Source organism: Candoia aspera, chromosome 3, assembly GCF_035149785.1.
Source record: "Candoia aspera isolate rCanAsp1 chromosome 3, rCanAsp1.hap2, whole genome shotgun sequence".
In the NCBI taxonomy this organism is placed as follows: Eukaryota; Metazoa; Chordata; class Lepidosauria; order Squamata; family Boidae; genus Candoia; species Candoia aspera.
The window spans coordinates 180,393,788-180,419,769 of NC_086155.1; the positions used below are offsets into that span (position 1 = coordinate 180,393,788).

At 39.0% G+C, this 25,982-nt stretch overlaps 3 protein-coding genes across 3 annotated transcripts in view; 1 reads left to right on the plus strand and 2 right to left on the minus strand.

The window, feature by feature from the left end:
- Positions 1-25,982, minus strand: part of SNX16 (sorting nexin 16) — a 153,885-nt gene that overhangs the window by 61,376 nt on the left and 66,527 nt on the right. The window lies entirely within an intron of this gene.
- On the plus strand, positions 321-6,439 carry LOC134495007 (myelin P2 protein-like). Its single transcript, XM_063300255.1, has 5 exons — positions 321-388; positions 2,125-2,235; positions 3,866-4,038; positions 4,225-4,326; positions 6,196-6,439. Exons 2-5 carry the CDS (start codon positions 2,163-2,165, stop codon positions 6,244-6,246), a joined length of 399 nt encoding a protein of 132 aa, XP_063156325.1. The 5' UTR covers positions 321-388; positions 2,125-2,162; the 3' UTR covers positions 6,247-6,439.
- IMPA1 (inositol monophosphatase 1) lies at positions 14,694-25,390 on the minus strand. The gene is made up of 9 exons (XM_063299433.1): positions 25,093-25,390; positions 22,075-22,143; positions 21,194-21,327; positions 20,075-20,179; positions 19,764-19,809; positions 19,531-19,639; positions 17,731-17,839; positions 16,462-16,613; positions 14,694-14,827 (listed from the first exon to the last, which is right to left on the minus strand). Exons 2-9 carry the CDS (start codon positions 22,135-22,137, stop codon positions 14,709-14,711), a joined length of 837 nt encoding a protein of 278 aa, XP_063155503.1. The 5' UTR covers positions 22,138-22,143; positions 25,093-25,390; the 3' UTR covers positions 14,694-14,708.

The following is a 25,982-nucleotide window of genomic DNA, read 5'->3' on the forward strand; positions in this document are numbered from 1 at the left end:
ACAATACAAGCAGCGCCATCACACTTGACAGCCACGTTCTCTAAGAATATTCTCTACTCCCCCTTTAAGGAGCGTACCAACTGTCTTGGGAAAGCGCGGGGGAAGGGGAAGGGGCAGAGAGAGAAGGAGAAAGATTTAAAAATAGGATCGACAGTCCACCTTGCTGAACAATTTAAAACTTAACTAAAGAGTAGTGATAGCTTTTATTGACAGGCATCTAGTCTATGAAGATAATATACATTTCTTATATTTCACATTTTTTGAAATGTCATCTTCCTGGAAACCCAAGATCCTCGTGGTCTCTATTCGATGTCCAGTAGGTAAGAAACGCTGGAGGCTCTAAGGTTAATCTCTCCATCCAAAAGGGGAGAACTGTGAGATTTTCAAGGTAAGTTGGAGAAAAGTATTTTTTGTTTTAGTGCACAAGACACAAATCAATGAACTAGGATTTGCTTTTAATGAACTGGCTTCCACCCACTTATCTGCCAATATTCTTATTCTTCCTTCTTTCTGCTCCCTTTCTGCAGGGATGGCCACAAGGTGAGGTCAGAAAAGTCAAGATGGCAGCCACAAATCCGTGATTGAAACTGTGCCCTTTACATGCATCAACATGTGTAAAAACACGTGTAAAAAGTGTCAGGGCTTGGGTTGTAGGGTTGCAGCTGCCATCTTGACTTTTTTGACCTTCCCCAGGATACCCTTGTTCTTTTGGCCTTGGACAGTCACATTTCATTTCTGATAAAGAGCCATTGCAGAGACAGAAATTCAACAGAAGTTGCTTTGCCTCAAGTGTAGGGATGGGAGCATCCTGCCCTGCTGAACTGCTGCCTGCTATGCAATTCTTAAAGGCAAATCTCTTTGCTTTAAGTTCCAGTCTCTTAGGTGACTCAGATTACTTAACAGATAAGAGGCCAATGCAATGCAATATCCTGTTTGTGTTGGACTTACTTCCTGAGTCTACCAAAGTAATGGAAAGTCTTACTGCTAAAAATAGCCATTAGCCTGGCTTGTACATTATATTAAACCATTATAGCTTTTTCAATAAACTGGAATAAAACCAAACTGTGGCTTGGTGTGGTATGAACTTATACACTTCCTGTCACAAACTCTATGACAATACTTCTCTTGGTACTATTATTTTCATTTTATAGGTCTTCGAGCTTCCTTTCAGCCAAAGGTTTCCAAGGCAGTAAGAAATAATTAAACCGTTTAAATGTGATTGAAAGCAGAACTACAAAAAATGGCAGCTATAAAATAAACCACTACAGTGGCAGGAAACCATCTGAAGCCAGGTTTAAAATCATCAGCACTGTTATGAAAAGCTTGGGAAAGAAACAATGACTGGGATGTAAATACAGTTTAGCTGGGTTTGGTTCAGCTCTCCAGCCATCTTGGATTACTCAGCCAGCTAGGGTGAATAATAATGATGATGATGCATTCTCACTGTGCTCATAGCTAGTGTCACTGGTACCAAAAAGCCCACCTCAGTAGCCAAGAAACTTACAGGAAATGCTGACCAACAGAGTGTCAGGGCTCATAGCCACACCTTGGATTATAATGGAGAAGAAATGGAAAGTAAGTGAATATAGCCTTTCATAAGGCCGTGAAGACCTGGATATGTGCCCGGGCCTGGGGCCCCGAGTGTGGTAATGGTCCCGTTTCTTGGTTGTATTAACATCTTACACTGTAACTTGGCAGCCATGTATATTTATTTTGTATTGTAGCTGTTTTAATTGTAATTGTTTAATTGTTTTATGGTTTTTATCGCTGTAAGCCGCCCAGAGTCACTTGCTGAGATGGGCAGCTATAGAAATTGAATAAATAAATAAAAAATATATAGTTGTTGTCTAGTAAGAATGGGGTAACTGCAAACTAGGAAATACCATACATCTTGGTAACGGAGTGGGATTTACTGCCCCATGATGTCCTTAGTTCCTAACTGATTTCCATTGCTTCTAGTCCAGCATTACAGTGGAAAGCTGGGACGTTCCTTGGAGGAGTTCAGATAACAGCTTCACATAAGACCATGGTACAGCTGGCCTAAAGAAATGAAGAGCTAACACTGGGAAAATCCATGCAAAGCTTTCCCTTTTTCTTGAACATTCTGTCATGTTTACTTCACAGATCTACTCTCGCAGGTTTTTCTACTTCATAGTTGAATAATGGTGGAGCAATTCTTGGGAACCTGGAAACTAATCCTGAGTGAAAACTTTGATGACTATATGAAAGAACTGGGTAAGCACACACATTGCAGGAAATACTTAAATTTTCAGAGACAACCAGGTTTATTCATTTGTTAGATTTATATCCTGTCTTTTATTCAGGAGCAAAAAGCAGCATATATGCACCATCCTCCTGTTTTCCCTCACAGCAACCTTTTGAAGTATGTTGGATTGACAAAGATGGAGAGTGAGTAACTGGCCCAAAGTCAGCCAGTGAGCTTCTGATTTTGGGTCTTCCCAATGCCAGTCCATTTTTGTAACCACTACACTTTTAAAGCATGTTGCCTATAAAAGGGAATCTCTGATATTCCTTTCTGTCTCTGAGCCTTGGAACAAATGTTATGAGGTACAGTAAAAGAACTAAGTATATTTCATCTGCAGAAAATAGGACTAAGAAGAAGCATGACAGCAGCTTTTGGCCATTGAAAAAGTGTTAATATAGAAGAGATAGCAGATTTGTTCTTTCCCAGCAGGCTGGGAGCAGACCAGAACCAGGAGCTGAAACATCTCAGGAGCATAGCTTTTAATGTTAAGAGCTGTCAGCCAGTAAAAAGGTTGCTTTGTGAAGCAGTATGTTCCCCTTTACTGGAAATCTTCAACCAGGTGTTGGATAGCCATCTGTCCAAAATGCTTTAGCAGATCCTGCACTGAACGGGAGGTTGGACTAGATCTTTGAAATCCCTTCCAATTCTATGATTTGAATTTTGAAGGGGAACATGCGTGGGTATGTGATTACTATTCTTCATTGAAACAGTCTGGCTTTTTTCAGGCTCTGTTAAAAAAAGATGTCTGTATTTTAGTGTGGAATCTGCTAAAGAGTGGGAGGGTGCAAGCCTAGCAGGGAGGTGCTAGGCTTGCACTTATGTAACAAGGTCTAAAGCATTTCTTCCAAAAATGTTGGAAACCAGCACAGCCCTAATAATTACTTGTTCTGACATTTCCTAAAATGGTAATTTCCAGTCTGGTGCCCCTTAAATAAATTGCAGTATCCATCATCTTTAATAAAAATGGCCATTTCTTTTTCCAATTTATTTCTCTCCAGGGGTATTTTGGACCAGACCTTCTATTATCCCCAGCAAGCATGATTGGGAGTTGTAATCAACATATCTGAAATCTACCAGGCTAAGGAATACTATATATCTTGGATATTTTATCTTGGCTGGCATTATCCAAAAATCCAAATCTTATTGTCTGAATGTCTCCTTTTGCACACTGTTGAAATCCTTGAGTAGTATAACATCTTTTTTTAAAGACCATTTGTTTCCATTTACCTAAGCCTGCAATCCCATAACAAGTTTCCTAGGAAGATTTAACCAAGTTACTGAGATGAGAATGTTATGGTATTTAATGGTTCATAAAAATATGTTAATGAAAAATTAGAAACTATGCTACACCAATAAGCAATGTTTAATTTCATTTTATTTTCAGTATGTTTTAATGCATCTCTTTTTATATTTTTCTGCTGTATTTATTTTAATTTTATCTGTTGTTTTTCTGTAAGATGGATATTCTTTCTCAGCAAAAATGTGGCATGTAAACCAAAGAAATAAGAAATGTTAATATAAGTGAAAGAAGTAGCCATTTTCTAAACTGAAGAAGGCCTTTAAAATGCTATATGATACTCAATATTTTACTTTCTGTAGGAATAAGCTTTGCCCAAAGGCAACTAGGCAATCTAGCCACACCCAAAATGATCATCACCATGGACAAAGATGTCATCACCATCAGAACAGAAACTATCTTTAGAGTTAATGAGATCTCCTTCAGACTAGACCAAGAGTTTGCGGAAAGAACAATAGATAACAGACTTGCCAAGGTAAATATTTCTAGGTCTTGTTCCCATGTTTAAGAAGAGGAAATAGTGTAACTTGGCCATATAACTGGATAACTGTTAGAATGTCAGCTAGAGAAAAATTGGGGTATATGGGGGAAAAGATGTAATTTGTTTAACAAGAAGGGAGAGAGAAAATATCTCCCCCATAACCTCCCATGTATTTTTTAGAGCATTGTAACGAAGGATAATGACACTCTCATTCATGTACAGAAGTGGGATGACAACCACACTACTATCAAAAGAAAAATAGTAGATGGAAATATGGTGTTGGTGAGTTTCTTTCTTCCAGTTTACCTTGCATTTTAATTTATTTAGTTCTGTATAAAACCCCAAAAGACCTGAATTTAGTGGAAACATCACATACCTCAATATTTCTATGGCATTCCCAAACAATTAACATAACATTCCCATTGTTCTGATTTTCTGTAATATTATTCTATAACTGTTAAAGCCATGTTAGTATGTTGAGGTGGGAGGGGGATGTTCAGAATGCCACAGTGCAAAAATAACAGCATGGATGTTCAACAGATGAAACTACTTTATATTTAATCAGTCGAGTGCTGCCTCTGACTGGCAGCCAATTCTCCAGTGTGCCATGGAGAGACCCTTCTTAATACAAGACTTTGGCTACAAAGTGATAAATGTCTTTGAAAAAAATGAATGGGAATGGTAAACTGTTTCCAACCAGTCTTTGTCCCTTGAGTCACTCTCAGCCATCTGAATCCAATCTGGGCAACAACTGGAAATGGGCAGGAGAAAGATGTGCTGATGAGGGAGGAGTTCCAGGTATAGTTGGTAAGCATCTGGTCCTCATTTAAAAAAAAAAAAACTCAAGGAAAGAATTTCAGTAAACATTACAGAGCTTAAAAATTAAGATCCACCAGGCAAAAAGAGTCAGATTTTGAATTTAGAGAGAATGACTACAAAACTCAGCAAGCTGTACTTGCATAATAGGTTCATAACCCAGCAATATTTACTGTACAACAGTGTTTCTCAATCTCAGCAACTTTAAGATGTGTGGACTTCAACTCCTAGAATTCACCAGCCAGGATAGGCTCTGGGTGGAGGTCAAGATGTCTTTCCTGGCATGCAGCCCTGGGAAACCCAACCCCACCTCACTGACATCTCTGGCCATATGTCTAGCACCCATCAGTCCGATGAAAGTAAAACTAAGTAGCTGATGTTAGTCTGCCTTATTTTAACCCAGTTACAAAGGCTTAGCATTTGTTTTGGCTGCCAAGAGAGGTTAGAGGTCTCTGCAGTTACATTTGCAGAGATGGTTGTTTGATGCTGAACCCAGGCAGTGTGAGCTGTAAATCATGGCTTGTGTAAACTCAATCCATTATGGCTTTTTATTTATTTTTCACTTCACCTTTATGAACTAGACTTAACGGTTTTTAGAATTAAAAATGACAAGTCTGGGGAAGAGAGATAAGTGTTTTCTTCAAACCGTAACCTCTAAAATGTACTTATATTTAAAGCAATCCATTCTGTTTAAAAGTTTTAGAGAATAATTCTGCTGTATGGTCTAGTTTGGGGGAGGAGAAACATACCTTTTTGTGTAAGTGGAAAGCCACTAAAGGACATAGAAATCAACGGGCTGCTATGCAACCATATCTAATGCAGCAGTTTGGAGGAAAACTTGCCCCAACTTTACATGCAGCAACAACCTCCTTTTGGCAGCCCCAGAGCTTCCTCTGATCATTATTACTGAAAAACAGTGGCATGGTTTTCTGTTATTTTAAGATAGGAAGCCCTTGAAAGCTGTAGGGTAAGCCATAAAAATAGGATTAGCATAATTTAAAAGAAAAAAGTTGTCTTTCCAAAAATGCAGGGAAAAAAATCCAGATTTCCTGGTCTTGTCCTCTTGGTATTATTTCTCCAAATATTGTGGCCCCTGGACTGCTGACCTGGCTCAGGATCTGCTTCTCACTTTGCAGGATCAGCACAATCCCTGCCAATATGATCCTGTTTTATAGTTCAAACTTTTGGAATTTTTTTGGTTTTATCATTTTGCTTTATTGTAGCCTGCTCTGGGATTACTTGTGATGGGAAGCAGATGAAAAATTGATATAAATGTATATTAATCATAGCTTAAGGAGCTGAGATTCCTACTAGCATCTTTTTTTCTTCTTCCAGGAGTATACCTTGAATGGTGTCAGTTGTACCAGAGTCTACAAAAGAGTATAGAACATTTCAGTCCCAGGTTATGTTTCCCTGCTTCTTATTCTTCCAGTGTGTCCCTGTAAGCATGGTGCTTCTATGTGGAAAGAAATAAAGAATCCCATACTGGAATACGGTTGGTTATTTGAGTAAGACAGCCTGTCCTTACCGCCCCTTTGTCTACAGTAAATAATTTTAGTTATGAGATAAAATTTTCAGGTTGAACTCAGTGTGTGGTGACTGCATGAAACCTGTAGTTTACTTGGCAAGGAAATGGGAGTGGCTTGCTGTTGCTGCTTTGCAGTATTATGTTGACTTCCCAATCTAGCCTAAAGCTCTGGAATTTCCTCCCATTCAAGAATTAACCAGGTCTGACCTCACCTAGAGATGACCTTGAGATCAGCCAAGGTTGACTAGGAGCTGCCACTTATTTCCATTTGCATTCCTGTCTGTACAATACCTATGGCACCTTGCAGATGCCTTGCCACCTTCTATATTCTATCTCAGTAGGTAGCAACAACTGTATCTTTTAAAAAGTGTAGGAGGTAACCAAATTCCAGTTGTCTACCATTATAATTTTATAATAATGCTTCTGGGTATTCTGCTAGATCAATAAAAACAAATGGTGAAAGGGTAGAACTTTGCAACACTCTTAACCAACTTTGATATTAAATACACACATGCATGCGCACGCACACACACACACACACACACAAGAACCAAAACAGTGGGTATAGGTGGTAAAGGAAATATTTGACCAAATTATAAAAGGAAGATGTAGATCTGTCCCACAAAAACATTACTGTAGGCTTCTGCAACAAGTATGAAGCTTACATGCAAATAAATTTGTAAAGCAAGTTTGTTTTCAATTTAGGACTTTCCGTTTGGATAGCCCATGCTCTGTTTACACTGAAAGCAATTTAAAATATGCTTCAGCATAAGGACTTTACTAACACCTAAGGAACATTATCTGACAAGATATTCCTCTGAAGCAGTACGGAATAAACAACTTACTCATAACAAAATAGTTGCAATTCACTGCCAGCTTGAAGTGTTGTGGTATGATACCTAATCAAGACTAGCTCAGAGTCTGCGAAGCTCATGGAATTTTTGTGTAGAGATTTCAGGATCTCATGAGATTTGGGCTTATTTTTGAATTATTTTTGTTTATTGTACTTGCCATTATACAAGATTATCAATAGTACTTACTGACCTCTGAGATAAACACATCTGGGAGACACCTCAGATAGATTCTATTTTCTCTTTCGAAACCTGACATACACATTGAAGTAATACAAATTGTCTGAATTCACTGATCATGCTAAAATATTAACCACAATTATTTGTGTTCACACAACACACTAAACCAAATCTAAACAAACCACATTATGATTTAATACAAAATGGGAACAGGCATTGAGTAGCAAGTGATCCATGGAAGAGGGATTATATAGAAGAAAGCGTACATATAGTTGTTTGTGAACACAAAGTAATTGCATTTACTATCTTACTTTGCACACCAGTGTAGCTCACTACTTGCTGAGGTTGAGATCAAAAACCATGGTAGTCCATTACTCTTTTAGACTTAGGCTGGCATCATAGATTCTTCCAAGTCAGAACATATCTTCTTTGTTTTGGCTTAGCCATTGTAGCTTGGTAATCATGATTTATGGTTTAGCACATTGGGCAGATGCAGCCACAAGTTGCTCTGCAACCACCCAGTGAACTGCATAGCTCAGTAGAAACTTAAACCTGGTTTTTCCATTTAATAAATATGGGCCCAAATACTTTGGACAGGATAGATGATCCCATATTTCTTAGGATGTTGGCCTGTCTTGCAGTGTGCTCTCTATACTGGTTAGAAGTGGTGCTTGAAAGCTTCCAAGATCTTTTCTTAGCCCTTTGTGAAATTTCTAAGGACTGAACCCAGAGCTTTCTGCATGCAAAACTTGTGTTCCAGCAAAAGGTATGGTAGCAATTCTTGCACTACAGGGGTGAATTATCCTAGTTAATTGATACTGAAGGTGAAGCACTCAGGCACTTGTTCATTGGAGTGGTACATAAACCAAATAAATAAATTCAATATAATAAATAAACATAGGGAAGTTATAACGTATTTGGAAATAATTGAATAAAACACCATTTCTATATTATTGTGCTGGACTGTGCTGACTGAAAATAAAGGGATTAGTAATGCAACATACCTGGAGAGTAATAGTAGGTTAGGAAAGGCTGCTATAAAAGTTTTATGAACAGCTTTGAGGACTTTAGGAAACTGTGTATGTGGGGGGAAGTGTCCTATAAATAATTTCTAATTAATGAAATTGCTGCTTATCAGGCAGATATGATGTAATTACATAGCTGAAATAAAGGATTTCTTCTCGAATCATCTGCAGAGTTATTGCACGTTTAGTCTTTTTGTTAAGCTGTTTTTCCTGAATAATTTTTGAAGGATCAGGAGGAGGGTGGCACCAGCTGGTACTGACTATGGTAGACTATAGCTAAAATAATCTTATCAGTTAGCTGGGAGACTGGAGAAAGCTACAGGTCTCTTAGGTAAAGGCTTAAGTGAAGTTTTATTCAGTTGAGAAAAACCTAGAACAGTTAAAATAATGTCTCAACAATTTAAATGAGCAAACCAATTCTTGATATTGTAAGAAACATGCAATTTATAGAATAAACATGGATGAAAAAATGACCTCACTTTGGTGTTCTGTGACAAAGTGTGAGGTAGTCTATGTGAAATATCTATTTTATTTTCTAATTTTACATTTTAAGTGATTTGGGACCTAATCAGAGGTTGTGACCGAATAGGAACGAGCAGGACAGGAATGTGACTGTGCATTCCAATCTCTGTAAGATATCTGGCATCTTCATATTGAGCAAGAAAGTCTGGAAAGAGCATCAGCTCATGTTTTCTTAACTGCAGATTGAAGCCACCACAAGATCAGAAACCCTGGGTTTTTTAGCCCTAATTACAGTGGGTGCTCCTGGCATCTAAATGAATGTAAGTAGAAGATTCTGCAGGTCTCCCTGCTCATCATCACAATATTGATTGATTGTTCAAATTTCTATTACTGCCCATCTCCCCCCAAAAAGTGGGACTCTGGGCAGTTTACAATAAAATTATCCTTTAAAAACCTCAGCACATAAAATTACAAAATCAACATCCACATATGAGAGACTCAAAAGGCAGCATGTGCAAGGATGCTGGGGTGGAGCCAGTATCTTGTCTGTACTTTTTTTTTTCATTCCAGAGTCAGTAAATATTCTAGTCTGGAATGCTGTTATGGAAACTTGTGTAGTGCCTTGGTTGCTCAAAAAATGTGGAAATCTCTCAACTTGTTGGCATTTGCTGAAGTTTTGCAAGATTTTGGATTTAAAAAAAATTGAAACATTAGATGATCCTCTTGGGTCCTGTGGTGTTTGCAGTGGTTGCAGGTATTATTTTGGCAATCACACTATATATATGTAATATCTGAATATGTTTAATAAAAGAGGGAATATAGGCTACATCAAACTTCAAAGAACCTTGCCACCCGAGGAGATATATGGTAACAGTCTTCAAATATCTAAAGAATTGTCACATATAAGAAGGGTGAACTTATTCTCTGTTGGCCCCAAGGACAAGACCAGAACAAGTTGATTGAAACGAGGAAGTAGATTAAGGTTAGACAGGAGGAGGAAATTTGTTATAGTAAGAACTGTAAGCCGATGGAATAAGCTTCATGGTGCTTCCCTTCACTAGAGGTCTTCAAACAAAGATTGCATAGCCATGTGTTCGAAATCCTTCAGCAGATGCTGTACTGAACAGGGGATTGGACTAGATGGCTTCTAACATACCTTACAAATCTATGATTCAATGATTTCTTTCAGCTAAGGTGTGTTTGGTTTTGGGTTAATTGATGCTTACTGGATCACCAGGAGACAATCTGTTCCACTACTTAGTAATTCCTATGATCAGGAAGTTATTCCTTACTCTGAGTTTGCATCCCTCTCTGTAAATCTTCCACTCATGGGTTTCTTGTCTTACCCTCAGGCACTACAAAGAATTAATCTACACCCACTTCCCTGTAACAGTCCAAGTATTAGAAGACTCCCCTTAGCGTTTTCTTCTTTAGGCTAAGCATACCCAGTTCTTCTACTGTACTTCATAGGATTTAGCCTCTAAGCCCCTGACCATCTTTGTTGCTCTTCCCTGCACTCTTTCCATTCCCTCAGCATCCATCTTGCATTGTGGCAACCAAAACTGGGCAACCAAAACTATTCCAAGTGTGATCTGACCCAGTGCAGTGTAGAGTGGAACTATCACTTACACTGCTCTATTGGGCCCCAGAAAAGTATCCTCTGCCCAAGCAAAGTGGCGGGTGGAAACAGATTATTGGTGAGCAATCTGAGGGCATGAAAGCAAAGAGGCTGTGGCTGGCCCCAAGACAGTACTTCAAGTTCACTCTGAACTACCGTTTGTCATGATTATTTTTAGAATCATGAAATGCCTACTTTCTAGAAAAGACAATGGTGCCCAGTATGTAACACTTTACTGTTTAGTTCTCTGACAGAGATGATGTTTCCATTTTCATTCATGTAGTTGTACTATTATGGAGTAATTGGGGCTGACAATAAACACGTATTAAAAATTGATTCTTTATAAATGTCCTTTTATTTGATATCCAATAGGCCTGAGATTCCTATACTGTATGCTCTTTTTACATTTTGTTCTCCCCTTCCTCTTTAAATGCCATCATACATCTCATTGATACACATCATCCCTGGCCCTTTCTCTGTTTCTAAGCTCCCAGTCCAACATCTTAATCACACCACCACCAGTGTTTCTCATCAGAAGGTTACTGTTTTCTGTATGATCGTATTTGCTGAATAGATTCTGATATTGTTCTTTAAGCCCAGCACCTGCATCTGGACCCAGGATGCAAGTTGAAATCAGACCAGCACAGAATAAAGTAAAATTGTTTCTTTTTAATTGAAAATTAAGGCTCTGTTACTGCACCCTAGAATCACATCAGTTTAAGTTTCATTGCACTGCTGATTCAGGTGTGATACTGTAGTGGAAACAGAGTGGAAAGATCCATGTGAGAAGCCATGCTTCAGTGATTGCACAAAAACTTTACTGAAGACTAGCTCAGACAGTATACAGTATATGTAATATATATAGGTGAATTAAGCACAGCAGTTGCTTTTTGGAAAAAAAACAAAACTAAACTTGACAACAGGTTTTCCATATTGAAGTTCACTTACGCAGTCTGATAAAACTACACAGCATGCAGTGTTGGATTTGAGAATCTGTCTGGATATTAGGAAGCTTTTCGGACAAATTCACCATTTTTGTTATACTGCAAAAGTGGAGACTCTTTGATCAGAACCTATTTTTGTGACTCTCAGAATCCCCTCTAATTACCCTGTAAGTGGTTGGATGATTTCCATAATGTTGTGGCAGCAAATGCATGAAAACTAAGCCCCAAGAGAAGAAAATAAAATCCCAAATCTCAGAAAACAAGGGAAAAAAGAAGTTCTTACTCCACCTACTTTATATTGCTCTGCTAGTGGCAGCCCTCCACATCTCACAATCAACCAAAATGTGGCAATTCTTTAGCAATATTGTTTTGCTAAATGTATTTCAGTTTGGCCTATCAGAAATCATATATCAGCTATCTAGGCAAGAGAGAAGCCATCATTCTTCAGTTGAGAAGAATAGCAAACTGAAAAATAGAAGACATACTTCAATGTATCATAAATAGGACATCTATATTAATTCATCAGGAAGAGGAAGAGATTTGAAATGAGTGAAATGAGTCCCTCTACTGGCTGACTTAACTAGGAGTAGCTGGTGCAGTCTCATGCATTTTGGGAAACCAATTTAATAAATCAAGTAAAGAAAGCATACTTGTTTTTTAAAATGAAAATAAGGAAGGCTATCCATCTCTCCCTTTCTTCTTTCTCATACATTCTTGTCTTGCCATTTTGTAAATCTTTTTATGCATTGTCTATAAACTAACATTTGACTTTTTTTTTAAAGCAACAGTGTATGTTGTATAATGGTAGTGCTGCTTCCAGCAATTATATTTACAAGATGGGACAAGATGGAAGAGTTTCAGGAATAGTTTAAGAAAACCACTGTATTGAAAATGTGATTTTTAAAGATTGATAAATTGCTAGATAGAAGCTGGAGCTTGTACATTTCTGAAAAGCTAAAAGAAGGGGGAAAACCACTCAAAGAGATAATTTATAGAAGTTGTACATAAAACTGATCTTTATTTTAAACAAATTATGATCTCACATTTTAAAACAATTTACATTCTACAATACAAATCAACTTAATATATTTCTAAACTCAGATATCTTACAAAAGTCCAGGTGTTCCTATTTGGCTCGTTCCTTTGCCAAATCTTGGACAAATCTTGTTTCCACACAATTCACACAAGTGGGCTCCAAGATACCCAGAGTTAAGCCACCTCCAGAGACTGATATGCAAGTGAAATCAACAGGAACTGAGGAGTAGGCTAAGAACAGTTTATCTCTACAATGACTCTGAACTCAAACAATTCTAAAAGAAATGAGCTGGGGGAGAAAAAAACTTACCATTGGTGAAAATTAATTGGAAACTTATCACTGCTTTGGAGCAAATCATTCTTCAGTATGTCAGAGCTTGCATAGTTACAGCTAAACTGAGAGGACTAACGTAATAAACTTTCTAACCCAGAACACGAGAAGATAAAAAAATACACATGGAAAAAAATCAATCTTTTCAGGGGTAGATATCATTGTATGAACTTGCAAGAAAGGCACCCCCAATAATTAAAAACAATTCTAAACTGGTGAGATTTGGGCCATTTGGATTTTAAAAACATTTTTACTTACTTTCAGGGTTCGGGACATCCGGGTAGCTGATGTCTATTCGCACTTCATTGCTAACTCCTGGCATAAAATAGGTTGGAATCCTACATTTATGATTTATCTCCAGGATGTGAACATTACCTGCCAGATGAAGTCATGCAAATCACTTATGGCTAGATTAGAGTCCTGCACATCACAGGCATCAATATATGAGTCAAACCTTCCAGATTTCATAAAGCTTTGCAAAGCTTCTTCATAATCATAATTTTTCCCTACTAATGGATAGCACTGATCAAATGATTTACAGTAGAACACTCTATTTCAAACACCCTCACAGAGAAATCCCTGAAAGACAAGCTGTTAGCCTGTTGGAAAGTGCAACAAATCTCTTGCAGCACCTTAAAGACAAATAAATGGATTATGCCTCAGTGGGTCATGGCCCACATTATGTCAATGACATATGGAGATTTATTTGATATAATATATTGAATTAGCCATTTTAAAGTATATTGCAAGGCTCTCTGGTGCCCCTGAAAGGTACTTTGCTTACCTACTATTTCTAAGAATGATAATCCAACTCTGGGTTAAATATCTCCTTCAAATCATCCAGTTTGTGAAAACTGGAAATAAATGATTAAACCACACATATGTCCACATATCCAAAACAAAACAAAACAAAAAATGCCTAATCCAACAAGAGTTCAATTTAAAAAAAACACTGATGTATCTATTTAAGTGTTGACATATTCTAAGAGAGCAAAATACATCTACAATGGCATAAAAGGAAAAGATTCCATTTTATTTTTGTACTCAAATCTAAGTAAGATTTTTAGTTTTAGTTGGGCCATACCTTCCATTCTGGCACTGTGTTCTCTATATACTCAATAATTAGTATTACAGTTTATAGAGATGCTATAAACTAGGAGTAAAATATGTTGCAGAAGACACTCTTTCCTTTATAATTAGGAGGCATTAGCAGGAAAGATTTTTCAAGCAGTGAATTTTCCCAGCACGTTGTTCCACAGATATTTAAAACAGTACTTCCATTATTAAGCAGGGAAATCAGGTTGGCAGAGAAAGAACAGCTTGATCATGGCAATTTCAGGAGGGAGACACCGGGAGGAGCATTGGCACGCCCCTTCCACCTTTGGTCTGTCTTGCCTTAAAGGTACCTGCACAAGTTTCCCAATCCAAATGGAGCTGAGCCTCAGACTACAAAACAAATCGTCACACTTTTAGGTTTTGTGACAACACATTCTTCTAAAACCTCATTTCCATTTTAAGTAAAATTGTCTCTCTTAAAACCTTTGGCTAGGGATTTTATTCTTTTGCATTATAGAACAGTAACTGTATGCAGAGGATCAGTCAAGCTTGTTCTGAACTGTTATTTATATAGATGAATCATTCCATCTTCTTTACACTATATCCCCGATATTTTCTAGTCAGAGACAAGAAAGCCTGACATTTAAAAATGTGCTGCACCAAGATAAAAGAAATGCCTAAAACATTGGGGAGGGGAAGGATTTCAGCAGCAGGTTTTGACACATGAAAATGGAGCGCTGAGCCTGCAGTTACTCAAGGACAATGGATGAGCTTCAAAGAAAAGTTCTTTTTGTACCACAGGCTGTGAGATAGGATGTTTAATTCACTGCATCATCCCTTTGCAAAGGAATGATCAGAATCTCTTTTGCTATCCGCTCTGCTATTGCTTGACTATTTGCAGCAATTATCCTTCTTGACATCAAATCAAATGGTCCTCCTAGAAAAAAGAAAAACACAAGTCTATTGAACATAAGGTAAAGGTAAAGGTTTCCCTTGACATTAAGTCCAGTCGTGTCTGACTCTAGGGGGCGGTGCTCATCTCCGTTTCAAAGCCGAAGAGCCGGCATTTGTCCGTAGACACTTCCGTGGTCATGTGGCCGGCATGACTAAACGGAACGCCATTACCTGCCCACCGAAGCGGTACCTATTAATCTACTCACATTTGCATGTTTTCGAACTGCTAGGTTGGCAGGAGCTGGGACTAGCAACACCCTGTCACATGGATTCGAACCGCCGACCTTCCGATCGGCAAGCTCAGCAGCTCAGCGAGTGCCCTGAGTCAGCAGACGTGCAAATTGAATATTGCTGCAGGAATTGAACTTTATTTTTCTAAACTATATTACCTGTTAAATTTTTTTCTGGGAACTCAAGGCAGCCCTCACGTTTTCTCCACAACAACTATCCTGGCCCAAAGCAAGTGAGCTTCCATTAAATATTTGGCTCTCCAAATGTTCAGTGGGTCTCCCTGATCCTAATCCAACCCCTTCCATTACACCATACTGGGTCTCTGGACTAGTCATTGGTTCAATTAATCAAGACAAGGAACAGCCTCACGTAAAGTTTTCAAAATCCTGCAATACCAGAACAAATAATGATCAAATTAATTTTTCAGTCTTGAATGAAATGTTAGCAGCACCATGTCTCTAAGTAGGCACTGAATCCTAGGGTCTGAGAACACCAGAGATATCTTTTACAAGTTAAAAGTGGAAAACAATTATGCATGTTAAAAGTGGAGATAACTTAAATTTCAAAAACACAGTAGCCATATTCACATGGCACAGCTTCTAGAAAGTCCTGCCTTGTGTGGGAAGAGGTATTCTTGTGCATACAGCTTGTTAGCTCCCACTCTGTTCTGCTCCTTAACAAACAGTGATGGGTCATTTAGTATGTTGAACTGTGGTAGATTTTGGCACCTCCGCTAGTTGTCAGGAAGAAGGGAGCACATTCTAAGGAGATAAGAAGACTCACAGTCTGGAGAGTAATGGTGGGAGAACAAAGAGGTTCAGGATAGCCCCGCCCTAGAGTCCCCCTGGTTATTTCCCTTAGGTCAGTTAGAGTAGCTTTAGTCTGGCAAGACTCTGTCTGTACGTTGAGAGCAAGTGAAGAACTGGAGTTTGAATGAACTGACTTGTCGTTGTTCTTGGGCTGGGCCTGACATGAACTGAAGTAAAGTTTGCATACTACAAATGAAAACCATAAGCCAGGATTATTCTGGTTTTACGATTTCTACCTTTTTGCAGAGCAGGGTACAACTCAGCAGAAATTAGATGGACTTTTACATGCAGCAGCATCTGCATCAAGCCTGATGAAGTTGTCATGCAAATGCTGTTCTTATGTACCTGATTCCTGATCCTTGACACAAATACGGAAGTTACAGCATTTGTGTGATGATGTGCATCATGCACGTTTTGTCATTCTCACCCTCTCTGCAAGTAAATCCTCAGGTTTGTGTCCCTGAGTGGAAAATACTTAAATGCTCAAATTATATTTAACAGTCTTAGTCTTCTTGGACTTCTTCTCATGAACTGTCAACTACAAAACTGGTCTTACTTTGTTTTCAACCTATTTTACCTGAGACATCGAGCAGCACTCCCCCTGCTTCAAGAATGATAATTCCAGCTCCTGCCATATCCCAGCAGTGAATCCCCATCTCATAATAGGCGTCGGCTCCTCCTGTTGCCACCAGACACATATTAATAGCTGCTGTCCCTACTGCTCTAATCCTAAAACGGATAACAGAATTACTGCAACCAATTATTTAGGCATTGACAGTAATGACTAATCATTTGGGATGCTAAAGCACAGAAGTAAACACTGAATTGGGGAACTGAGTGTAACTTAGTAGAATGAAGTGCATGTACCTAAATCTGGATACCGCCAATATCAGGATATTACTCTTCATAATGGCATCTCATAATAGCACCCTACTACATCATCTTAACTATTTTATCCTAATTATTAAAGCCAAATATGTGACTTTTTCAATCAGCTAGGATTACTGGGAATACATCATGTATCTGAGAGACAGGAAACAAACTCTTCTGCATGTTGGGAATTAAGCTGCAGCGTCCCAACATTCCTTTCCATCATTCAGTGGACTTGGGACCTTCTTCCAGTAAACTGATGGCATTTAAAAATAAGTTGAAGAATTTAACCACACTACCAGGATAGCACAGGTCAAGATTAAGTCATTTTTAAATAGGCTGCTCTTGTAGAATCGAAACTATCTAGCCAGCCTTCCTTCCCAACCCCCTTAGAAATGTTAACCTTAACATTGTCCCTCTTATACTTGCCTTTCCCAATCATTTCCTGAGACTTTGTACATTATATATTTTTATGACTGTGTATAGATTCTTTAATAGAGATAACACATGAAACAGTAATTTGTCAGTACAGTTATTTGGAAAATCGTTGAGACTTTTGGAAATCTATGACATTTGACACACAAACCTCAAAATTGGCAAATAAACTCCTGCATTGCCAAAAGCAGGCACACCTCTGCAGAAGTGATTCACCTCTATTCTTCTTAACGCCTAGCCTAATTTCTTCTCTTTCTTTCTCCAACACTGCTACCCATACTCTGTGTACAAAGTCATATAGTTCCTATATGAAGCAGGGTGAGGCTTACAATCAACATTCTTTTACCTTACTATACATAGCCTGTTTTCTGCTAACACCACCTGGGCCAATGTATTGAAAACAGAGGTCCTAATTTGGGTCACTGAATGGATTGAGGGAAGAATGGGAACATTCTCATGTTCTTGGAAATATTTACATTGTGCTGATGTACCAAATCGTATACAGAATGCAAATAAACTGGAAATAAGAAAGATACCATACCCATGAATAGGAATGCTAAGGAGCCTTTGCATGTTAGAAAGAACTGTTTTTATAACTTCTGGATCACGGCTGGATCCCAGTTCTGATACTAAGAGTGCTTTTGTAATATCTGCAAAATTAGAAAAAAAATTGTATCCCATTAATTTACATTTGATCAGTGCTGTTAAAAGAGAACAAAATGAACAACAGTAACATAACATATTGTTTAAAGCACATCATTATTTATTTTGTATCTAATGCCTAGAAGGGTTAGAAAAAGGCATTCCCTGTCCATAGGCTCACTTAATGCTCACCAACACATCTATGACCTGAACATGGAGAAGAAAACAAGCTAAAGACATATTGCATAAACCTTCCTTAAAAAGTACAAACAATTATGTTCCACAAAGTTCTGAACAATCCTTTGTGACCTCTAGCCCCAACAACTGAGCCTTGGTACCTACAGACATTAAACGAGCAATGAGGCCACTTTTTATTTAGATGGATGATACCCTCCAAGTTCTTTCTCCTGCTGACTGCAGAGGTCAGGTATGCTGTGTACTGTTTCTCACAAATCTGCCTTCTTTTAATGAAAATTTCCATTTTTAAAAAATGGCAAACAGGCATGGAACATCTGGGCAATGCTTCAAAAAATAAAAAAGGCAGATGAATTGTCTGAAACATGGTATGGAGGTACAAGGCAGACTGCCTGAACAGAATTCCTGTTGCCGATTAGCACAGAAGCAATAGTAACTATGTTTAAGAGAACACACACAGAGTTAAGTCCCATTTCCAAGGGCATTTGATTTATCTTTTGCCCTAAGTGGGGCAGCAGTTGTAGAGCAAAGAGAAAAAAATCACTCTTCATATACTTCTCTGGCAATGCAATATAAGAACAAAAGAAGAGTGCCATCAGGTGAGCTCATCTCTGTCCTCAAATGATTTGCAGTGTAAATTATGGGAGTACATTTGGGTATTTATATCCCTCAAGCCAATTTTGCAATGCAATATAAGAACAAAAGAAGCCTGTGTGACTTCTGGAAAGCATATTATCATTACTATTACTATTATTATTTTATCCTGCCCTATCTATCCATCCATCCATCCATCTCAAAGCAGTGAACTTACCTAATACTCTTATTTTTCCCACAACAACCCTGTGAGGTGGGTTGGGCTGAGAGAGAGGGACTAGCCCAAATTCACCGAGCTGGCTTTCATTCACCTAAGGGAGGCCTAGAACTCACAGCCTCCTGGTTTCCCCCTTCACCACTACACCAAACCGGCTCTTGGAAGAGAAAGAAGATTTGGGAAGAAAGCCAAAAGCAGGAAAGGCTGGGGTGGCCTTACAATCTTAGAATAAAAGGGAGTCTGAAAAGTGAAAGTCAATGGAAAAGGTCAACAGCAAGACCAGTAACCAAAGAAGGCCAAACCCACAGAAGAGACCTTGTGCTAGAGAATGATGAGAATGGTGAAAAAGTGGGAAGAACCTTTCTCATTTGCAATTTGACATCAGCCACAAGGGGATGGAAACAAGCAAAGCCTGTGCTGGCCAGCTGGAAGTGAAGAAGAGGTTGGCTTCCAAGCCTTGAATATGAAAAGGAGTTCCTTGGTGAAGGAACTAAGAAGGAAAAATGCTCAAAGAGTAAGAAGGCAAAGGAATTCCAAACTATCAAGGTGGAGACCTGTTAAACAGAGTGAAGTAATCACTGCGTAGCTGGTGTGAAATAGCCTGATTCAGTCCAATGCTTCCTTGAACTGATGAAACTCTGTGTCATGAACTTCCACCCTAACACACACAAACTAGAGATGACAAAGCTTTACCTTGTTGTTTTGACACTTGGAGCTTCTGCCCATTGCAAAAGGCTCCTTTTCCTTTCTGGCCAGTATACATCTTGTCTTCTACACAGCTGTACACAATTCCAAATTCCATCTGTAATAAGGAAAATGCAACACCTATAGTTCTTTAACACATCTAACTTTACGTTTTGGGAAGTGGTTGCAATAAAACATGTTTTCCCCTATTAGAAGTTAAGATAAAATGAGAAATCAATTACCTGTTTCTTTACTACAAAGCCAATTGAAACTGCTACAAAAGGAAACCTTGAAGATCAAAAAGAGAAATATATTGCATTTGTAAGGCAGACAGAAGCAACAGCTGTAAATTAGAAAAGCAGAATTTGGATAAAATTACTCTAGGCACCCCTAAAGGAAGTACTGAAAAACAAGTTCTAACATTTTCATATCACAACAGAACCAAAGATTATCCCTTAATGGCCAGGAAACAAGGCATTTAAGTATTACAATGCATTTAAATATTATTTATCCAGTACATGTAGTGACTCTAAGAAATAGCTGAAAAAGGTACCTATGGACAAAGTTAGTTGTTCCATCTATAGGGTCAATAATCCAAGTGGGATTGTCTGTCAAAATACTTCCTGCACCAGCTGCAACAGATTCCTCTCCAATAAAGCTAGAATGAACAATAATATACAGACAGATAACATATAGATTGCAATTTCATACTTAATATACATGTATCATAAAGTACCACTACAAGTTCAAAAGCCATCACTCGTCCAGTATACTACTTTTAGGTCATTTTTTTTTTTACCATCAATTCATTTGATGCATTACAAAGATCTTTGTTGAATTAGAGTAACTGGTCCATGTAGTTCAGCATTCTAGGGATAGTCAATCATGGGGGTGGTTGGTACCCTGATGTAGCCCTGGAATATTTTACTAAGACCATCTTGGATTTTACATTTTATATTCTTATATTTATGTATAGAATGTATACATAACATATGTATATTTTATAATGAACCTTTTATTCTTTTATTCACTTGTAAACCGCCCAGAGTCATCGCAACACAAGATGCATGGTGAAGAAATATGGTAAATAAATAATTAAATAAATTCTGTACCTAGAACGATATACAGCTTTTCTAATATCCTGCAGATGTGATAGGATCACAATGGCCAGAATTCCTAGCCAATATAATTGGGAAACAATACAGGTAGCCCGCGACTTACAACAGCAGTTGGGACCGGAATTTCCATCACTAAGCAATGTGGCCGTAAAGAGTGACTACATCACTTAGTGTTGGCAATCCCTGCAGTCCTGGTTGCCGTTGTTAACTGAATCCCACGGTCGTTAGGCGAGGCAACTTCTTGCCAGCTTCCCACAACCAGAGTCAGTCACGGGGGTGCTCAGATGGCCAGAACTCTGAGGACCAGTTGTAACCACCATTCGTTCAGTGCCTTTGTAGCTTTGAATGCTCGCTGAACGAATGGTCGTAGGTCAAGGACTACCCGTATTCTAGGAAGTTACAACACATCTACAACACACCTCACATTACTGACTTATATTCAGTGAGTTAATCGACGATATCTCCAAGATCCTATTCATGGGTACATTGCTGAGCTCAGACTTGTATTTCAGAAGTGTATCTCTTTGCAACTAACATCATAAAACATGCTGTACCTGTGAGATGGATATTTTTCTTTTATAGAAGATATAATCATATTTTCCACTTTTTGATCAGTGATTGTGACTAGATCTGCTGGAGAACTTTTAACCATGACAGTTATATCCTCTGTCAATGCCTCCCGGATTATCTGTACAGAAAAATCGTTATATGGTTATTTTGAAAACAGGTCATGATAAAATAGTATGCTTAATTTTCAGTAAGACTTCAGACCTTTCCTGCTGGAGGAAGAGGTAGAAGCAGCAAGAATTTTTTTTAATGAAAGACCCAAATTCAATTCTTGTTTTACAAGTTAATCATGCCCAAGCTTGAACATTTGTAATGATTAAAAATGTGGAAAATGGAAGAACCCTTTTCAGGTTGTGTTCAAGCGCCATGCATAACTAATATGAGGACACCATAGGAAATACACAATTCTATAGATGACTTACTTGTTTAAATTTTCTTCTAAGTTGATAATGATTTAGGATTTCTAAATCTTATATTTATTTTTATATTTTAAAATAAATGTGGTTCCTTGTTTGCTTTGTAAATCCCTCATTCCTTTGGACTGCTCAGATATTAGATAAAAGTACAAGTCAGGTTCTTGGGCACATACAAATTCTCAGAAAAGTTTATATTCTTAAGCAGGGATGGGCAGCCTAGGGCCTAGCTGGCACAAATGGCCCTCAATTCACCATTTTTGTGGTTCTTACAGCAGTACCGAAATGAGGTAGTACAGTTATTCATTACTGGTGACAAGCTATGATTTCTAAGCTGCAAAGGCTCAATATTAAAATCAGTATTTGAATATTTAATCCATTTTTGAGGATGAGTTTTTGTTTTGTAGATTTTTAAAATGTTTCTCTAATCCCAATACAAGGTAAATTATTCATACCTCTCCGGCTTTTCTTGCTAAAGCAACTGCGTAGTTCATGCATCCTTCCCAAGGATCAGCCATCTTTATCTACATAGAATGTCATATTTCAGTTACTTACAATTTTTAAAATACCATACAATACTGATGCTGAGGAAAAATACAATCTTTCCAGAATCTTTCTCTTCAATCTTACTAACCTCATATTCTGGATTTCCCTTATGGATTTCCTTTTATGCCCAAATGTAGATGATACACAAATAAATGTTAACATTGGTCTGCCTGGTGCTCTTCCTTAGAAGCTCCTTTGATTGGAAAGCTCAGGGATTTTGTTTTAAGCATTGTTTTGTTCCAGAATTTTGAGATCAAGGCTAAAAATATACATGCATTTGCTTGAAAGCAAATCCCACTGAATATGAAATGTTTTCCTATTCATGCTTAAAGGTACCAGGCTGGAAAGGTTATATAAATACTCTTTAACACATTTATGCATTAAAAAAAATCTGTTTGTCCAGTCTTCCATTTTTTGATTATGATCCAACACAGATGATGCTTACCATGAGCAGGTAGTTGAACAGGATACAATTAATTGAATTTATTACAAACCGAGTTTGAACCTAATTTTGGGATAGCAATCCCAAATGATGGATGATTTATGCCAAAAACGAAAAGGAAAACTCAAATCTAGGGAGAACTCAATGACATCATGCAGATTGACAACAGAGAGAAAATGTAACTTATTGTGTAGCTCAGTTATTACAAAATGAGTTATTGCTCTGGATTGAAGAGAAGCAAATTTCTCTATATAATTTCTTAGAGCATGGAGGGCCAACTAGGAACATAGTGAAGGGATGAAGGGGTTGAGCCTGTTACTGAATTCTCTCTGCTACTCTCCAAAACAAAAGCAAACAAAAAAACCCCAAACCCCACTCAAATTTCCTTTTTCTGCTAGGGAATCCTGCAAATTAGGTTTTGATTCATTGCTGTTAGCTATTTTTTGTTTTTTTAATCCATTCAATCCTATCTGATTCTCAGAGACTGCCTGCACAAGTCCCTGCAGTTTTCTTGGCAAGGTTTTTCAGAAGTGCCATTGCCTACTTCCTAGGGCTGAGAGAAAGTGACTGGCTTTGTGCCCAAGGCAGGACTGGAACTCATGGTCTTCCCATTTCTACCCTGATGCCTTAACCACTACACCAAACTGACTCTCATGTTAGCTAATACAACAACTCAATTATATCCAGCTGTTTTCTTTGGTTTTCTGCTGGCCAAGCAATCTGTGAATTCAATATAGGATGGAAATAGTATGAACATTTCCAGAAATGGAGAATGTATAAATCCTCTTTTCAGCATCCTTTGAGAAAGCATCTACTGAGAAGACAATTCTGCCTCTGTAAGACTCAACCTGCTCATCCAGAGGACCCTTATTACTTTATCTTTGCAGGGCTGTTCCTTATCCTTGGCCAGCAGATGCACCCAGATAGTGGCCATACGGCAGCACTGGCCTGACCACTTGTTGACACTCAGCAACCTCCCCATGTACATTGCAAGCGGCCTGGTGTCACTTTCTGCCTCAGGTTGGTTAGTTCCCATGCAGAATAGCTCTAGGACAGTGTTTCTCAACCTTGGCAACTTTAAGATGTGTGGACTTCAACTCCCAGAATTCCCCAGTCAGCCATGGGAAGTACTTGAGCTCTCAGACCTGCCTGGTTCCTCATTAATTATAACTAGAAAACACGAAATAGCAAAAGAGCATCTCTGAGCAAACGGAGAAGCTTTTTCACCTTAGCTTCACTGGAGTATCCTTGTCGCTATTGTTAGGCAGAGATGGCTGCATCAGGAGGCCTGTTCCTCCACCCAGCCCAGTTGGCAGAGAGATGTTTTCTTGGCTGCTGCTTTCTGCCTTTATCTTCCTTTTCTAGCTTTCTCACCTCCCAGCGGCTGTGGAGCACAGGTAGGTCCTGAGCGATGCCAGCCTTGCCTCACTCATTCTGCTGCGCCATGCAGAGGAAAGCCACCAAGAAATGGGTGGAATGGCATGGCATAGCAGGATGGGTGAGACAAGGCTGGCAGTGCTCATGGCCTCTATTGTTTTCTTGGCAACAGTATAAAGTGGCTTGCCATTTCCTTTTTTCAGAATGTCCTTTTCTGCATTTCCCAGTTTAACATAAAGCCCTGGGATCTCCTGGTGGTCTCTCATCCAAGTACTAACCAAGTCTGACTGTGCATAGCTTTTTGAAATCAACCCTCAGTTTTTCTAGATCTCACCTTCCCCAAGGCAATCTTCTAAGGTTAGCAAGAGAGGGGAGTTGGAGTAATGATTGTCTTCTCTTCTTTCAATACTTCCTGCTCTTCCCTTGGAGCAAAGGAGGTGGATGGTCTTGGAGAGATTATTACTGGCTGAGAAGGGTCCTTTGTGCCCTCGACTGTCATTTACTATCTGACTGCCTGATCTAACCTATGTGTAAATTTTCTTCAAAGTAGAGGTGGCTCGTCGAACGGTCCTTTTTCAGCACCTATTTCCAAATACAGGCGGCCAGGCCTTCAGGGCACGTTTAGAAAAGGAGTGGGGGGGCATCTATGCTGAATCGCAGCTTCCAGCATCCAACAACCACGTGTGTGGCTTCTGGGAGTTAAAAGAAAAGGTACACAGACTGCACAGGTTTAGCTCTTCCTGTTTTCGTTTCGCTGCTGTTTATTAACAAGAGCATACTGCTTCACAAAATAAGGCTGCAGTTATGCCCTTTGAAAGTTCTGGACTTGCGTATTTAATGGACCTGTCCGGAGAAGGGTGCCGTTTGCCTGCTTCGCTTTAAGCCACACTCGGATTTTCTATGAACCAGGGCTCGACCTTAACATACATTCAACCGTGATAAGGCAGTTCTCCTTAGCGTGTTGAGGCGCACTCGCCTCTGAACCCTACGAGCTGCTGTGTCAATGCAGTAGGAATAGTTGGCAGAAAGAAAAATGAAATCCTAGAATTAAATCAGGGCTACAGATCACCGCTTAGAAGCAGGCAATCTTATCAGGCCCGGGACTTACCGTTAGGAGGCCAAATCTTTGCGGCAGCTACCGGTACTGGCAAAGCCGGCTGACTAGACGCGACCTCAGCAGAACCCACTGCGCAGGCGTGGCCGAGAAGCCCGTCCTTTGCTCTCCCACTGGGCATTGCAATTGTCTGATCGCTCCTGGGGGTGCGGGTCTGAAGGAGCAAGATCGGGCTCCTGCGAGCAGCCGCACTGTTCTTCTATTGGTTGCCGAGAATTCGGATGTTCGTGGGGGCGCGGCGAAATTCTACGGGGAGCCAAGGTTTTCCCGGAAAATGAAGCTTTCTTCCTACGCGTATCTGGCCCAGGGTATAGCGTAGCGCAGTGTTTCTCAACCTCGGTAACTTTTAAGATGGGTGGACTGGAACTCCTAGAATTCCCAAGCCAGCCATGCTTAAATGCTGGCTGGGGAATTCTGGGAGTTGCAGTCCACCCATCTTAAAGTTACCAAGGTTGAGAAACACTGGCGTAGCGGAACGAAACACGGCACGGTTAGAAGTTTCGAATTCGCAGGTGAGTATCAGCCTCAATCGGGCAAAGCAAATGGGCAAGGTAGATAATTTGTACTCTGCTTGAAAGTATGAAGCTTGGATGCGCAGGAAAAAAAAATAGTTTTTGATACATAGGTCTGTTTTCTTTATATCCTTTTTGCACCCTTCACTGCTTAATTCTGTGCCGAAGTTGCATTTTGTTTGTATCAGGTGGGTGAGCGTTAAGGCAACGGAGACAAATGGCGGGCAGGAGGAGGGACAGTATTCTTTATGATTGTAAAAGCTATTTCAGTAGCACGTTACAAAACATAACCCTAAAATAAATAAATAGATAGATAGATGATAGATAGATAGATGATAGATAGATAGATAGATAGATAGATAGATAGATAGG

Excerpts from the sequence above, each read along its gene's own strand:
- IMPA1 (XM_063299433.1), bottom strand. The coding sequence starts at position 22,137 with ATGGCTGATCCTTGGGAAGGATGCATGAACTACGCAGTTGCTTTAGCA. Across the intron at positions 21,328-22,074 it reads TAGCAAGAAAAGCCGGAGAG|ATAATCCGGGAGGCATTGAC; the intron begins GTATGAATAATT and ends TTTTCTGTACAG. Across the intron at positions 19,810-20,074 it reads ACAACTAACTTTGTCCATAG|GTTTCCTTTTGTAGCAGTTT; the intron begins GTACCTTTTTCA and ends TTGATCTTCAAG.
- LOC134495007 (XM_063300255.1), top strand. The coding sequence starts at position 2,163 with ATGGTGGAGCAATTCTTGGGAACCTGGAAACTAATCCTGAGTGAAAAC. Across the intron at positions 2,236-3,865 it reads TGACTATATGAAAGAACTGG|GAATAAGCTTTGCCCAAAGG; the intron begins GTAAGCACACAC and ends TACTTTCTGTAG. Across the intron at positions 4,327-6,195 it reads TAGATGGAAATATGGTGTTG|GAGTATACCTTGAATGGTGT; the intron begins GTGAGTTTCTTT and ends TTCTTCTTCCAG.